We start from the raw sequence: 16724 nt of genomic DNA, 5'->3' as shown, positions 1-16724 counted from the left end.
TCAGAAAGGAAATGTAACATCAACTGTTCTTCACTGTCCTATTAAGGGAATAGAAGAATCCAGGATATCTATAAACAGAAAGATAGTGAGGAAACACTTAGCTAACCTAAATGAATTCAAGTCTCCAGGTCCAGATGAATTACACCCCAGAGTACTGAAGGAGATAGCAGAAGAAATTTTTGAACCGCTCTCCATAATCTTTGAAAATTCTTGGAGAACAGGAGAAGTCCCAGAAGACTGGAGAAGAGCAAATGTTGTTCCTATCTTCAAAAAGGGGAAGAAGGTGGACCCAGGCAACTATAGGCCAGTGAGTCTGACTTCTATACCAGGAAAGATCTTTGAACAGATTATTAAACAACATGTATGTCAGTACCTGGATAAGAATGAAGTGATTAAACAGAGTCAGCATGGGTTTGTAACTAATAAGTCATGTCAAACTAACTTAATTTCCTTCTATGACGGAATCACTGATTGGCTGGATCAAGGAAATGCTGTAGATATAGTATATCTTGACTTCAGCAAAGCATTTGACAAAGTATCTCATACAATCCTTATTGAAAAAATGACTAAGTATGGAATGGACAAGGCAACTGTTAGGTGGATTCATAACTGGCTTAGTGATCGGACCCAAAGAGTGGTCGTAAATGGCTGCACATCCAGTTGGAAGAATGTGTCAAGTGGGGTACCACAGGGCTCTGTCCTGGGCCCTGTATTGTTCAACATCTTTATCAATGATTTAGATGAAGGAATTGAGGGTAAACTGATTAAATTTTCTGATGACACAAAGCTAGGAGGGATAGCTAATACTAGAGAAGAGAGAGAGAGGATTCAAAAAGATATAAATAAACTGGAGAAGTGGGCAGCAACTAACAGAATGGTTTTTAACAGGGAAAAATGCAGAGTACTACATCTGGGCAATAAAAATGAAAAAAGCATATACAGAATGGGAGGAATAGGGCTAAGCAACAGCACATGTGAAAAAGACTTGGGTATACTAATAGATCACAGACTGAATATGAGTCAACAGTGTGATGCAGCAGCAAAAAAGGCAAATGCAATTCTAGGATGTATTAACAGAAGCATACAGTCTAGATCACGTGAAGTCATTATTTCCCTCTACTCCTCTTTGGTCAGACCTCATCTGGAATATTGTGTCCAGTTTTGGGCACCACATTTTAAAAAAGACATCAACAAACTGGAGCAAGTTCAGAAAAGAGCGACCAGAATGGTGACCGGTCTGCAAACCCTATCTTATGAGGAAAGGTTGCAGGATTTGGGAATGTTTAGTTTGAAAAAGAGAAGACTGAGAGGAGATTTAATAGCTGTCTACAAATATCTAAAGGGCTGTCACATTGTAGAAGGATCAACTTTATTCTCATTTGCACAAGGAAAGACTAGAAGCAATGGGATGAAACTGAATGGGAGGAGACACAGATTAGATATTAGAAAAAACTTTTTGACAGTTAGAGTGATCAATGAGTGGAACAAGCTGCCACGCGAAGTGGTGAGTTCTCCTTCAATGGAAGTCTTCAAACAGAGGCTGGACAGACATCTGACTGGGATGATTTAGCGAATCCTGCTTTGAGCAGGGGGTTGGACCAGATGGCCCAGGAGGTCATTTCTAACTCTACGATTCTATGATTCTATTAACAAGAATTTATATTTGTGTATAGGGATTTTTAACACATTAAAAAAAAAAAAATAAGGGCACATCAATAAATAAATATGCATCCTTTTCTTTAAAAAAATGCCTCAAACTAATGCAGCATACTTTTAGTACATGGCAGATCAAGAATTCTGCCATAATATACTACTACATCAAAGAACCAATACTATCATGGAGTCAATGATTACGTACCGCAATGTGACCAGGAGCAGTTCCTCGGGAGGAATCGCACGACGGAGCTGTGTGTCCCGTCTACGGATGACATCTTGTACACGACCAAGTAAAGACATGAAGCTTTGTTGGGACATCCGTGTGTAATCCGTAAATTTATCCGGGTTTGCCTGTAGCTCGCTGTAGAGGGTGTGGTGCGCTCCACGGCTCTCCTGGAGTTCAACAGTAGGATGAATCCACAGACGCTGCCGTCTTCGCTGTCTCTCTCGCTCTCTCTTTGTTCATGGCAAGCAACTGTGTAAGCTTGAGCCATCCTGATGTCCAGATCCAAGTTGAAGTGAAAGCTTTTCCAGCGCAGATCCATGTCTTCATCAAAAACTGCTAGCAACTGGGAAGAATAGCTGGACTTCAGTTTTTTTGCAATCAGTCACAATCCGCCAGGTTTTGAAAAAAACGGATCCTCAATTTTCTAATTTTCTTTTGAGGATCCGTTTTTTTCCCCATTGACTTCCATTAATGGCGGATTGTCGTCCGTTGCATCCGTTTTTTTTGAGGATCCGCCAAAAGTTGCTGTCCGTCACCATCCTCAAAGATTTCAACACGGAGCTTGCAACGTTTTTACTGATTTAACCCGAAATTCTTTCTGCGTGCCGGACAAAAAATTCTCTCTCTCTCTCTCTCTCGGCTGCGATTCCTTTAAAATTCTTCATTTGTCGGATCCGTCAAAAAAAACGGATGGGTGGCATCCGTTGTCATCAGTACCACAACGGATCCACCATCCGTCCTTTTGGCGGATTATGACTGATGCAAAAAACTGAAGTGTGAAAGAGGCCTAAGGAATTCCAATAACACACGCCCACTGCTGTCCAATTGGTGGAGTATGAGTCATAATTGGTCAATGATTTGTAAAATCCTGTGATTGTGACATTATGCGCAATAATCACGCAAACGCATGCAAAACGTTTACAAACGCATATAATCGCTGCGTTATTTTGGCTTACCGCGCACGATTATGTCCCAAAAAAACCGCTGCGTTTACAAGCGTTTGTAAGCGTTTTTTGTATGCGATTGATGTGCGCTCCAAACGCAGCACAAAAAAACACTAGTGTGAAACTAGCCTAAGATCTGAGATTTTAGTCTCATAGGTTTACGTTCCTGAAAAACAGCAGATGGCAGCAGAAACCAAAATAAGGGTTAACCGGCCATAAAAAGGAAGAAAAACAGCATCTTCAGGAAGGGAAAAACATCTGCAAGTGTGAACACAACAGATGTGAAAATTATACAATATACGTCCCAAAAGATGCATCGTGATATCGTATCACAGCGACTACGTTTATTTTAATTGCGCTGGCAGTATACATGGAGTCCTCAACACTTCTCGTCATTATTCCAGCAAGTAAACATCTCCGGAGCCAATAACAGGTCCTTGTTTCCATGGAGCTCGATCGTCATGTTATGGAGACAGTTACTGAATTTTCCTTCCATTATGAACATAAAATGCACAGGATGACGTTCACAGTGATAATAAATACACCGTATTTTTCGGACTATAAGACGCACCAGACCATAAGATACACCCCAAATTTTTAGAAGGAAAATAGGAAAAAAAAATTAATGTGTCAAATGGGGGTCCACTTTACAGTCCGAATACAGTGCTGGTGGAGCGTTGTCACCGGGGGTGTTCGGTGGTCCGCGATATGACTCCCATTCCAGACTGGTGCGGGGGCTCAACTGACATTTTCTGAAAGCCCAGAGCCCCCGCACATCCATTGCTGTAATGTGGTGACCTCCGGGAAATCCCATACCAGGCTGGTGTGGCAGGTTTGGAGGTGCTCTGTGGTGCGGGGGGCTCCGCCGGCATTTTGTGAAAGCCAGGAGGGCCTCCTGGCTTTCACAAAATGCCGGCGGAGCCCTCCCACACCACAGAGCACCGCCGAACCTGCCGCACCAGTCTGAGAAGGAAGTGTGATCATCGCCCTCCAGCGTTGGACCGGGATCGCCACAGAATCGCCCAACTCCTGCTTCTGCAACACTACTTATAAGAATATTCCGACTATAAGACGCACCCCCATTTTCCCCCAAAATTTTTTGGGAAAAAAGTGCTTCTTATAGTCTGAAAAATACGGTATATACACATGCTGGCGATCTGTTCAGTTCTGAGAAAGCAAGACGTTGTCCTTGGTCCTTTAATAGAATAAATTTGAATACCGGATCTTCAGTTATTCACATGAGATGTTAAGTGAAGAAGAAGAAGAAAAACAAGGACACTGCTACCTAAATGTCGCACAAACCTACACTTGATCAACTCGGAATTAAAGTGAACCTGACCGCTTATACATGCTGCCCAATACATTTGGACAGAGCAGTCCCTGGCGACTCCTCCCTGCCCACTCCCCTGACAGGTTCCTGCCACATGCGCGTATAGGCAGAGACCTGTCAATCCACGGCAGCCCAGTCTCCAGTGCAGCTTGGTCACCCGGTGTCTTTCAGAGTCAAACATGCCTGCCTGAGATCATACGGACAGTGCCTGATATACGATGCCGAGGAATTAGGCAGCAGGTATCAGCTGTCAGGTTCACGTTAAAGGCTCTCTACTAAATAGGCCTCTCACGGGGAGTCTCACTGATTGAACCCTCAGTGACCAGTTTTTTAATCTAGAGGTACCTACAGTGCTGTGCAAATTAATTGGGACAAAGCATTTTTTTAAGTAAGATTGTAAGTTGGTTACCAGTCAGTGATTCAAACCAGTTTTAATTGCTTTGAACAGGCACTCACACCACAGGCACTCACACCTATTCAAAGCAGTTAAAACTTGTTTGAATCACTGACTGGTAACCAACTTACGATTTTACTTAAAAAAAAATGCTTTGTCCCAATTAATTTGCACAGCACTGTATAAGTGTTTTATTTCCCCTACAATACCAGCACAGGTATAATAAACTATTACAACAGCAGTAGTGTAGCGTGAGGAGCGCCACAGAGGAGCACCAGCAAGCACCACTTTTTGGAGAAGCTACCGTAAATACAGTAAATGATTCAAGTAGTCAGCAGCTGATTCGTCACCGCAGTTACTGCCACCAATTCCATCCAAATGAACTGGTCATTGACCGATGTGCTCTGCATAGACAGAAACCAAGATGACAGAAGCCGATCAAAACAGCATGGAATCATGTGCACTACACACATGCTGTGCTTTCTCAACACTCTCTACTTGTCCTTTTACTTGTAAATTTGGGTGACATAGACCCGCTGGCTGAGCTGTCCAAAGTTAAAAAAAAAATATGTCCTCTGTGAAAAATAGATGAATAAAACCAAAACACTATTTCGCCAATCCTAATAATGGTGAAGGGTTAGGGTTAGATCATGATATATAAATTAAAATTATAAAACAACCCGGAAAAAAATGCAGTAAAAATAAAAAGTTAAAAAATGTTATACTGAATTTCAGCAAAATGCAGAAAAATTAGAGGACAAAAGGGGCAATATATCAGGGGCTCACTACTTGACTGGTGGAAGCATCTTGTTGACCAATTCTATGTATTTTTTGAATAGTGTAACCAGAACTTTATCAAAACTCCCAGGTTACTCCATCCTAAAATTTCAACAAACCTTTGTAATGGCTACCCAAATCCTCCGACTCTACTCAGAGCAGACACAACACCTCCTAGAATAACAGGTAGTACCGATGTGACCGAGCACGAGTCCGCACCAGGAAAAGGCAGCATTAACTGAGTTGTAATATCAAAAACATATTGAAACATCTTCCAGAAAAAACTGAACCAGTATCTACCGCTTATACCGAGATGTTGTTCTCCAAAGGATAATGCTTCTATAAATCAAACCTTTCCTAACTTAGACACCACCCCTGGGCTCTTGGGTCTTAACATCTGGAGATTTTTTCTTATAATAGCTATGCCTGGTCTTATTAATTATAAAAGGAAGGTCCTATCCCAGTGATTGCACAAGTTATACTCACATGCTTTTCTGCAAGTCTTACTATGATCTTATAAGTATAAAAGCCATATAAACAAGCTGCATACATCATACAGATTGGAGCTTAAAAGGATGGTTGTGCTGCACACCATTAATTATTATTACAATGTAATATATACATTACTTCCCTATAAACAATGAGTTTGGGTCCAAAATCCAAGGGATTAGGAAAAGAGCCTTTAAAGTATACAGTTTTAACATGTTATTGGCAATTGAGACGCATAGTACAAAAAGGGTAATCAGTCTCCAAACACTTCGTCTTTGGGAAGTAAGTAGGTCGGTGACCTCGTTGCCAAATGTGCAAAATGCCTGGACTGTGCATAAAAAATAGGGCCCTTTATCATATCACTAAAAAAAGTTTGATATGTACGGATTTCCCATGCTTCTGTATAAAATATTGGCAGTCTGATTTTTTTATAAGCTGTCCATAGAAAAAAACAAGTTAGAAACCCTGGTCCACAGATATTTTCCAGCTTGCATGTGTGAGCGGCAGGTATCTCGGGAGTACAGGAGCCAGAAGATATCAATAGATGTGAAGTCAGCGACCCTGTTCACCCACCGGTATGTGGAAGTGAGATGGTCTGGACAAGCCCTTTGACTAGGTTTTAAAAATATGGTTTCTGTCTGCAGGGCTATCATAAATCAAACACCCACCTTGCATTTCTGAATTTTGGCCAGCTGGAGAACATCGTGGTAATGCCAAGCGTTTTCTGGTGAAACTGCATGAAGCTTGGCACTTGGCGCCAAAAGAGCTTGCAATGTATTGTCAGGAACCCCGTGCTCAAGGGCTTCATTAATGATACCAATGGCAATAATCCCTAAAATACAATAATAATAATAAATATCTATGTCTATGATCCGGTGAGTGAACAGGTGGTCTGTAATACTGAGGGTAATGGCATTCATTACTTACGCTCATTTTCTTCATGGATTTCACCATTGACTACATCAACGTAGTTCTGAATTTCATTCCAGCCTAAATAGCCGTGTCCCTGTGTGGCAGCCTGCTTCTTACTGGATACCAGTGTACTGACATAACTAAAAAGGAAGAAAGTTTTAGAATGCAGGCAATGTACAAACTAAGAGCTTCAGAAGGACGCCACATAATCATTTCATCACACCTTTTCAATGGTGTGGGTCTGGCCAGAAAGGCTACTCTAGTCAGGGATTGGAGTAACATTTCTAGCACAAGAAACGCTGACACTTTTGCTAAATATGAAGGGTGGATGTTGCCACGCCTCGTCTAGCCCTGACTCCTCCCTAGCTCTTACCCATTTGGGAGGAGCTGCATCAAGCATGCATGAAAATGCCAAAAGTCACAAAATCTTTGCACAAATTCACATGTGCAAAAATGTTGAGATGTTTCATAGCATTTTACTATAGTTTTCTGGAGTAAAATCAACTCCTAAGAGTTTGGTTTTCAGTTCACTTTTGTGTCACGTGTGTGATTTCATTCAGACTATTGTGCTACTTAGTTATCTTTACGTGAATCATAGGGACCACATGAGAACGCGATAGGCTTTTGGAGGTCAGTCACCTGCAGATGAGAACAGACACTAAATCGTATTGATCATTTCTCCTAAATCTGGAGGCCTATGTAACGTCTACAGCCATAATAATGGGATATTCAGTCAAAATGATCTTATAACAAGTCCTGGACATAAAAGCGTATACGTACCGCTGCATATTGTCTTCTTCCAGATTATTGAGACCTATGGAGGGACTGACAAGGTGATTCTGGATAGAGGGGACATCATTTGTCTCCAAAGCTTCATTCACCAGTGCAACAGCAGACAACATCTCTACAGCAATGAACAGCTCCTCTTGTGTCAAGTGGTTCTGCATGAGCAAAGTATAGCATCGTTAGAGGTAATAGACTGCTATTTCAATTATGCCATGATATTAGAAAAGAAATAATATGAGCACAAGCTCAACTTTCTAATAAAAGGGACAGAAGATATAATCAAGAATTAAGTGATCTTTACATTGAAGCACTAAAGACACTACCAGTTATGCATATTGGATGTGGGTTCTGTGTGTGCACAGTGCCGCTGTCTTCACTAGCTATCGTGTTTCAGCACAGCTTCATTCCTGGAGTGACTTTCTCTTCTACCGCTGTGCTGAGATAAACAGTCCTTTCTGCTCCCGGTACACTCCTTACATAGCCTACTTGTGCCTTGTGCACCCTTTTGCAGTCTAATGTGTGATCTGCTATTTAGATGCTTTTCCCTTGTTACTCTGGACTCGTACCTAGACAAAGAAATTACACACATAGTGGACCAGCAAAATGATTGGAAATTTACACTGAACACTCTTTAAAAAGTCATCAAGTTCACATTCAGAAAACAAACAATTGTAAGGTGACAGCTGGACAGGTCCTGGATGGGATGTATATGTCACCGAGGTGTCGAGCCTTGGTGATGTAGGACCCGGAGAAGCACGCTCAAGCACAGAGTGCTGAGAGTTGTTTTTAATGGGCCAGGATTTATGGGTCTGGCTTTTAGGAGTGGTCATTAGAGCTGGGAGGGATTGGCTGTTCCCTTGCCTCCAGGTCACAGCTGCGCTCTCACGCTGTCTTTTGACAGTGTGGGAACCGCGGCTCTCTGACCGGCGGGGATGATTTCCCCGCCGATCAGAAGCAGTGTTTGCCACGCTGCATGCACATGACATCGTGACAAACACCCGGTGTTCAGACAGCTGAACCCGAACAGTAACGGGGACTTCCTGCTGACGTCAGTATTCGGTGTCTCTGCCCGAACAGTAGGTGTTCAGTATGGACGCCGAACTTTACTGTTCGGGTTCGTACATCTCTAATCCTTACACAATAAATTAGATCAGTTGTGCCTATGGCCTACAACTACAACCCCAATTCCCCAAAAATTGTGAAGTTATGTAAAACGTGAAGAAAACGTTCATATGAACATTAGACATTTTTCAATTTTATTTGAAAATATTAACTCATTTAGAAATTGATGGCAGCAAAACATCTAAAAAAAAAAAAAAAAAGTTGAGCCCGGACCACGTCTACCATTGTGTACCATCCCCTATTCTTTGTACAACGGTACAATGGTCTGGGAGGTAAAGAAACATGAATGTTGTCCCAATCTTGACTTCTGTAGAATTTGAGCTGCTCCACAGACTTGGGACTTCTTTGCCGGATTTTTTGTTTCACAATGTGCCAAATGTTTTCTATTGGTGCATGGTCCCGGTCTGCAGGCGACCAAGTTAAATCGCTCAAACTCTACTTCTGGGAAGCCGCGCTGTATGTGGCTTAGCATGGTCTTGTTGTAATATGCCAAATCGTCTTTGAAATCTTGTTCTAAAAACTACATAATGGATTGATCGCGCCTTTCAGAATGTGAACATTGCCCATGTTATAGGCACTAACTCCCCCCCCCATCAGAGATGCAGTAATTCTGCTCTGATAAGCTGGATGGTCTCTCTCCTCTGCAGTCCAGTCCACAGCACACGTGGTTTCCATTTCACATTTTGATTCATCTGAACACAGAACAGTTTTCCATTTTCCATCAATCCCTTTTAAATACGCTTTGACCCAGAGAAGTTGGCAGTGTTCCTGTATTCTCTTGACATATGGCTTCTTTTTTGCATGATAGCACTTTAACTTGCAATTGTGAATTGCATGGCGAACTGTGTTCACAACAATTTCTGGATGTATTTCTGAGACCATGTAGAGCACAGACCCATCATGCCCTACACATTGTCTAAGGGCCCATAAATCCCCAGCATCCGCAATTTACAGTCAGCTCTGTCCCTTGTGCACATGAATTTCTCCAGAATCTGAATCTTTTGATATTACATACTGTACTGTAGTCAAAATCTTTGCAATTTTACGTTAATGGAACATTTTTCTAAAATTATTACACAATTTTTATGTGCAAAATGTTTCGATTGGTGAAACTGACCATCTTTGCTTATGGAAGACTCTGCCTCTATAACAGGTTCTTTTTATACACCGTTATATCACTTAGTTAAAAATTTATCCTCCAGGTGTTTTTCATTAGTACAACTTACTTTTCCAATCTTTTGTTAACCCTGTCTTTCCTTTTTTTTGATTAACGTGATGCTGCTATCAAATTCTAAACTAGTCATTTTTTCAAATGAAATGGAAAAATGTCTAACATTATATATAGACAAGAGATTTCCAAATCATCGCCTTCTTGTTTTCTTTACATTTTAGAGAGCGTCCAAACTTTTTTCAAATTAGAGATGTATTGTTAGTAGTGAGCGAGCGTGCATGGATATTGTGTTATCCATGCATGCTCAGGTGTTATCCGAATAGCTCATGTTTCGTGGCTGTTAGACAGCCGCAACACATGCGGGGATTGCCTAACAACTTCAGTATGAAGGTAAAATACAAAGTATTAGTAGCAATAGCTGGAATTTGCAAAATCCAGGTAATGAAGTATGCAAGTTCCTGCAGTATTAAACATCTGCAATTGCAGTTAATCAACCTGTCTTGGTCATATAAATGCAATAAACAATACCACAGCATGATACTACGCCTCGCGTGTATTTCACTACTCGCCTCACAATATTCGGCACAGCCCGGCATATTCCGCGCACAGTACCTGCAAAGCTCAGCACAGTACCTGCACAGCCCGGCATAGTCCCCGCACAGTACCTGCACAGCCCGGCATAGTCCCCGCACAGTACCTGCAGAGCCCGGCATAGTCCCCGCACAGTCCCTGCAAAGCCCAGCACAGTCCCGCACAGTACCTGCACAGCCCAGCACAGTCCCGCACAGGCCAGCACAGTCCCGCACAGTCCCTGCAAAGCCCAGCACAGTCCCGCACAGTCCCTGCAAAGCCCAGCACAGTCCCACACAGCCCGGCATAGTCCCTGCAGAGTACCTGCAAAGCCCAGCACAGTCCCGCACAGTCCCACACAGCCCAGCATAGTCCCCACACAGTACCGCACAGTCCCTGCACAGTCCCGCACAGGCCGGCATAGTCCCCGCACAGTACCTGTAAAGCCCAGCACAGTCCCACACAGCCCGGCATAGTCCCCGCAGAGTACCTGCAAAACCCAGAACAGTCCCGCACAGTCCCACACAGCCTGGCATAGTCCCCGCACAGTATCTGCAAAGCCCAGCATAGTCCCGCACAGCCCGGCACAGTCCCTGCACAGGCTAGCACAGTCTTCGCACAAGCCAGCACAGTCCCTCACAGCCTTCGCACAAGCCAGCACAGTCCCGCACAGCCCGGGACAGTCTTTGCACAGGCCAGCACAGTCCCGCACAGCCCGGCACAGCCCGATACAGTTTTCGCACAGGCCAGCACAGTCCCGCACAGCCCGGCACAGGCCAGCACAGTGCCGCACAGCCCGATACAGTCTTTGCACAGGCCAGCACAGTCCCGCACAGCCCGATACAGTCTTTGCACAGGCCAGCATAGTCCCGCACAGCCCGATACAGTCTTTGCACAGGCCAGCATAGTCCCGCACAGCCCGGTACAGTCTTTGCACAGGCCAGCACAGTCCCGCACAGCCCGGCACAGTCTTCGCACAGTCCCCGCCCAGCCTAGCACACACACACACACAGCCCATTACTCGCATTTGCCATAGACTTACATTGGACTCGCTACGAGTATCCGAGTATTAGGAGGTACTCGTAATGAGTACAGCGAGTCCGAATACTTCACTACTCGCTCATCCCTACATGTTACTAAGCAGTGTCTTCTAATAATATGTGCATCTGCGTGTTCATCACATGGCTTGTGTTGAATGACAATCTGAGATCTTGAAAATTAATGTAATCGATATATTATATTAAAAAGTTAATATCATATGGAATTATGTTCTGGAAGGTAAATGCTCCTCTTAGTGATCAAAGGAAACAGAAAATTTTGTTTATGTAGACACTGGGTCATGTTCCACTGGATTTCCAATTTTACAAAAGGTACAACAATGGTATTTGGGCTTTATAAAAAATTGAAAAACCATTGTACCAAATCATAAGTCATATAAGTTCTTTAAGATTAAATGGGATCACAATGGAAATGAATAACAGTCATCAATCCCAAGGTTGTTAAAAAAACAAACAAAAAAACCCCAACTAATTATTGAAAAATCAAATAAATTAGCTAGAAATGAAATATTATTAACAGTGAATAAAAGGTTTTTAAGAAATTATTTCTGCTTTCCATAAATACATTTCACCATGAGTTGTCTTGGACTTTTCAGTGGTCACAGCGCAGATCCACACTGAAGCATGTCGGCATCTCAGGTGACGCTTAGTAAAATGGCTGCTCCTCGGCGCTCCCTTACCGCTGGATTTTGTTTCTGTAGACTCAAGAGTTCATGCTGATATAACGTTTCTGCGGATGGGTAGACGGCTGGCATATGTGCCTCAGGAAGCTGCAGAGCCGCCACGGTTTGGGAGGAATCCCCGATACGAATGGCATTATTTATTTTTTCCACAGCTCCTAGTGCTAAATTATGGTACATGAAAAATCAAGGTTAGTTTACTGATTGTTGTAACAGAATATGGAAGAGACAGTTATACTTACCAAGAGAGAAATTCTATAGGTGTGGAACATGGAAATTTACTTTATAATTTAGAATTAACAAATCTAATCAAGATGAAAGTGAAGTCAAATGTGAACCAACCACCAGTCAGAAAATAAGCAGATTGAAGTGTGAAGGGTGGAGAATAAGACACTACCCAGGGGTCTTGCAAGAGCCGTAATCATCATTACAATTTCTAGTGGACAAAGATCATGAAAAATTATTCTGCCCAAAGAGCAAACTGGTACATGGCTGGTAGAGAATCTACCGACAGCATTGGGATGGTCTTAGTGAGCAGGCTTAGCAAGTGAGCGATATGAGCCTTCCAGACACTACTGAGGAGAGAGGGAGAGAGGAAGGAAGAGAGGGAGAGAGGAAGGAGGAGAGGGAGAGAGGAAGGAGGAGAGGGAGAGAGGAAGGAGGAGAGGGAGAGAGGAAGGAGGAGAGGGAGAGAGGAAGGAGGAGAGGGAGAAAGGAAGGAAGAGAGGGAGAGAGGAAGGAAGAGAGGGAGAGAGGAAGGAAGAGAGGGAGAGGGGAAGGAAGAGAGGGAGAGGGGAAGGAAGAGAGGGAGAGGGGAAGGAAGAGAGGGAGAGAGGAAGGAAGAGAGGGAGAGAGGAAGGAAGAGAGGGAGAGGGGAAGGAAGAGAGGGAGAGGGGAAGGAAGAGAGGGAGAGAGGAAGGAAGAGAGGGAGAGAGGAAGGAAGAGAGGGAGAGAGGAAGGAAGAGAGGGAGAGAGGAAGGAAGAGAGGGAGAGAGGAAGGAAGAGAGGGAGAGAGGAAGGAAGAGAGGGAGAGAGGAAGGAAGAGAGGGAGAGAGGAAGGAAGAGAGGGAGAGAGGAAGGAAGAGAGGGAGAGAGGAAGGAAGAGAGGGAGAGAGGAAGGAAGAGAGGGAGAGAGGAAGGAAGAGAGGGAGAGAGGAAGGAAGAGAGGGAGAGAGGAAGGAAGAGAGGGAGAGAGGAAGGAAGAGAGGGAGAGAGGAAGGAAGAGAGGGAGAGAGGAAGGAAGAGAGGGAGAGAGGAAGGAAGAGAGGGAGAGAGGAAGGAAGAGAGGGAGAGAGGAAGGAGGAGAGGGAGAGAGGAAGGAGGAGAGGGAGAGAGGAAGGAGGAGAGGGAGAGAGGAAGGAGGAGAGGGAGAGAGGAAGGAAGAGAGAGGGAGAGAGGAAGGAAGAGAGAGGAAGAGAGGGAGAGAGAGGAAGAGAGGGAGAGAGAGAGGAAGAGAGGGAGAGAGAGAGAGGAAGAGAGGGAGAGAGAGAGAGGAAGAGAGGGAGAGGAAGAGAGGGAGAGCGGAAGAGAGGGAGAGCGGAAGAGAGGGAGAGCAGAAGAGAGGGAGAGAGGGAGAGAGGGAGAGAGGGAGAGAGGGAGAGAGGGAGAGAGGGAGAGAGGGAGAGAGGGAGAGAGGGAGGAAGGGAGAGAGAGAGGAAGAGAGGGAGAAAGGGAGAGAGGGAGGAAGGGAGAGAGGGAGGAAGGGAGAGAGGGAGGAAGGGAGAGAGGGAGGAAGGGAGAGAGGGAGGAAGGGAGAGAGGGAGGAAGGGAGAGAGGGAGGAAGGGAGAGAGGGAGGAAGGGAGAGAGGGAGGAAGGGAGAGAGGGAGGAAGGGAGAGAGGGAGGAAGGGAGAGAGGGAGGAAGGGAGAGGGAGGGAGGAAGGGAGAGGGAGAGAGAGAAAGAGGGAGAGAGGGGGAGGGAGAGAGGGGGAGAGGGGGGGACAGAGAAGGGGAGAACAGAGAAGGGGGGCAGAGAAGGGAGGGACAGAGAAGGGAGGGACAGAGAAGGGAGGGACAGAGAAGGGAGGGACAGAGAAGGGAGGGACAGAGAAGGGAGGGACAGAGAAGGGAGGGACAGAGAAGGGAGGGACAGAGAAGGGAGGGACAGAGAAGGGGGGGACAGAGAAGGGGGGGACAGAGAAGGGGGGGACAGAGAAGGGGGGGACAGAGAAGGGGGGGACAGAGAAGGGGGGGACAGAGAAGGGGGGGGACAGAGAAGGGGGGGGACAGAGAAGGGGGGGACAGAGAAGGGGGGGACAGAGAAGGGGGGGACAGAGAAGGGGGGGACAGAGAAGGGGGGGACAGAGAAGGGGGGGGACAGAGAGGTATCTGAACTGAACTTTGAATTAAAGTTTGGTTGAAACCGAACTTCCATGGGTCGGCTCATCCCTACTCACTGCACATCAGCCTCATGTGCACATACCCTTATAGTTCAGAAATGTAGATTAATAGCAAGAAAAAGTACAAGTAATACTCAATTACAATCCCTGGTACTTGCAGGTCCTTGATCACAGAGCCTGATAGATTCAAGTTGTGACAACATGTAGGAATAATTAGACGTGTACAACTCAGACTCTCACACCCACAGCCAGACTTGCACCAAGCATTAGATCGTGTTAATACATCCATATTAAAACTTAAAAAAAAAATTGCATGCCCGATCATGATCAGGAACAAGGCAGAGTACGATCCTCACGTTGACAATTGCAACAATCTGCATGCAGACACTGCACACAGGAACGGATGAGCGCAGAAGCGAGGGTTAGTCCTAAGCGCATGGTTGGCATTATGCAAGTTAGTGGAAACATTAAGACTATGTATGAAAACCTTCTTTGAAAGGCACAGAAATAGACAATGTACAATAAAGTATGCTACGGACATCACATGACCATGAACATTCACAATTCATTTATCTACCTGAAGGACATAAGAGCAAAACAGAAAACAGGATTGGTTTCTCCACCGATTCTGCTCAATGATTAACAATTAAAGACACAAATGTTTTATTCTGTGGTTTTACATCATTGTGAACTGTGAGAAGAACACACTTTACATGCAACAGCAATATACTGCTCCTTTCAATCTGTTCAAAGTCTATCTTTCCCAATTGGGTCCTATGTGCTGACCACAGTGGAGAATATGGACTTTCTGGAAGGGGGTCGCCCAGCTTTGGAATCCTTCTATGAGTTATCTGAGCTGGTGGACCCGGCGTGTCTCTGTACTAATGTAAATACATTGCATACTAATGCTGATTGCAGGCTTAGAACACATATGCAGCTGAAGTCACTATTCTATAAGCTTCAGAGCTGAAATCCACCACCATTTCCCTACTGGATTTTCCAGTGGGATTAGAATTTTTCATTAATGCTTGACCATACACTTGATTGACCACTTATGTGTTCTCCCTAGGTAGTAAGTTCTGGCAGCAACTTCTCTGCCTGCAGAACAAAAAGATAAGGCGCGTGAACAACCTACTGCCTGATACTGATTTTCCTCAAAATCAGTCGTTTCATCCAACTATTATCTAAAACCTATAGCTCCCTTTAGACTGCACTCCCTGGCATCAGCCTTAGCCCAGATCCCTTAGTTATCTAGAAGGTTCATTCCTACTGTGAACCACACCCAGCAGAATTATGAATGCAGCTCTGGACTGTAATACTGACTGCATCTCACGATTCAGTAGAAGATAAGCAATACAATGTATTTACAAGTACTTATTCTATACGTAGGCTGAAAAATGACATTGAAAGGATAAAGCTCCTGCAATACGTATTTCAGGAATCACAATTTAAGGGCGTGATCTCATTTGTCAGGTATGAAAGGAGCGGTAATATTGCAAATGGCTGATGCGTGATCTGTAAAGCAATTTCAGCAGTTACGGTCACCAAACAGCTGAAAAAGCCGTACACATTGAAACGAAGAAACGTTAACTACCTTATACACAAAGAACACTCCCAACACTGCATAAAGTGGTCATTGGAGCAATTGCAACACTGAGAAGGACAGTAACAGAGACATTTATTGGAAAAATTGGTGCTTTATTAATCAACACACCTACATTTTCGGCATGCACTAATTCATGGAGATTAAGCCTCAGGTGTAGGACACACAAGTCATTGCAATGGTTACTCACTAAGCACATGAGCCTCAGCTTCATTATTGGCAACACTAACTTCTTTCTGAATCTCGCTTTTGTCAAGAGAACTGGGGACACCTGCTTTCTAGGATCAGGAGGAGAGAAACCTTCAGGTTAATGTTAAACCTTTGTTAAGAACCAGTATTAGTCTTTCTACGTACATGTTATAATGACCAATAACAAGACTTCAAGACTACCATCACTTGTCATAAATGTATATTAGTGTTTTTGCGTGGCCAAAATGCTGCTGTTCTCCTGGATCCGGTGAGATTTTGTTACTGTTTCGGGTCTCTCCATTCCTGAGATATGGTCTTACGCCTATATATAAATCAAGTCTTGCTAGCCAAGTGGATGTGGTCCTCACCTTTTTATGGGCATATTCTTAAAAAGTCCCCCCTTGGCATCTTATTAAAGACCACCACCCTTGGCATCTTCTTAAAAACCACCACCCTTGGCATCTTCTTAAAGACCACCA

The 16724-nt window shown here is 44.2% G+C and overlaps 1 protein-coding gene across 3 annotated transcripts in view; it reads right to left on the bottom strand.

Annotated features, from left to right (window-relative positions):
- Positions 1-16724, bottom strand: part of IQGAP2 (IQ motif containing GTPase activating protein 2) — a 401653-nt gene that overhangs the window by 129974 nt on the left and 254955 nt on the right. For 2 of the 3 annotated variants that reach the window (XM_073584112.1, XM_073584113.1), the window contains exons 11-15: positions 16247-16334; positions 12116-12279; positions 7509-7669; positions 6744-6868; positions 6485-6648 (exon numbers count right to left, since the gene is read on the bottom strand). In XM_073584112.1, coding sequence (XP_073440213.1) covers positions 6485-6648; positions 6744-6868; positions 7509-7669; positions 12116-12279; positions 16247-16334 — 702 coding nt within the window. The remainder of the gene's footprint in view (positions 1-6484; positions 6649-6743; positions 6869-7508; positions 7670-12115; positions 12280-16246; positions 16335-16724) is intronic. The other variant, XM_073584115.1, reaches the window with a different exon arrangement.

The sequence above is a fragment of the Dendrobates tinctorius genome, unplaced genomic scaffold (assembly GCF_039654945.1).
Source record: "Dendrobates tinctorius isolate UK_male_01 unplaced genomic scaffold, ASM3965494v1 ptg000083l, whole genome shotgun sequence".
In the NCBI taxonomy this organism is placed as follows: Eukaryota; Metazoa; Chordata; class Amphibia; order Anura; family Dendrobatidae; genus Dendrobates; species Dendrobates tinctorius.
The sequence above is the reverse complement of the archived record's forward strand: the minus strand, read 5'-3'. Positions and strand labels throughout refer to the sequence as shown.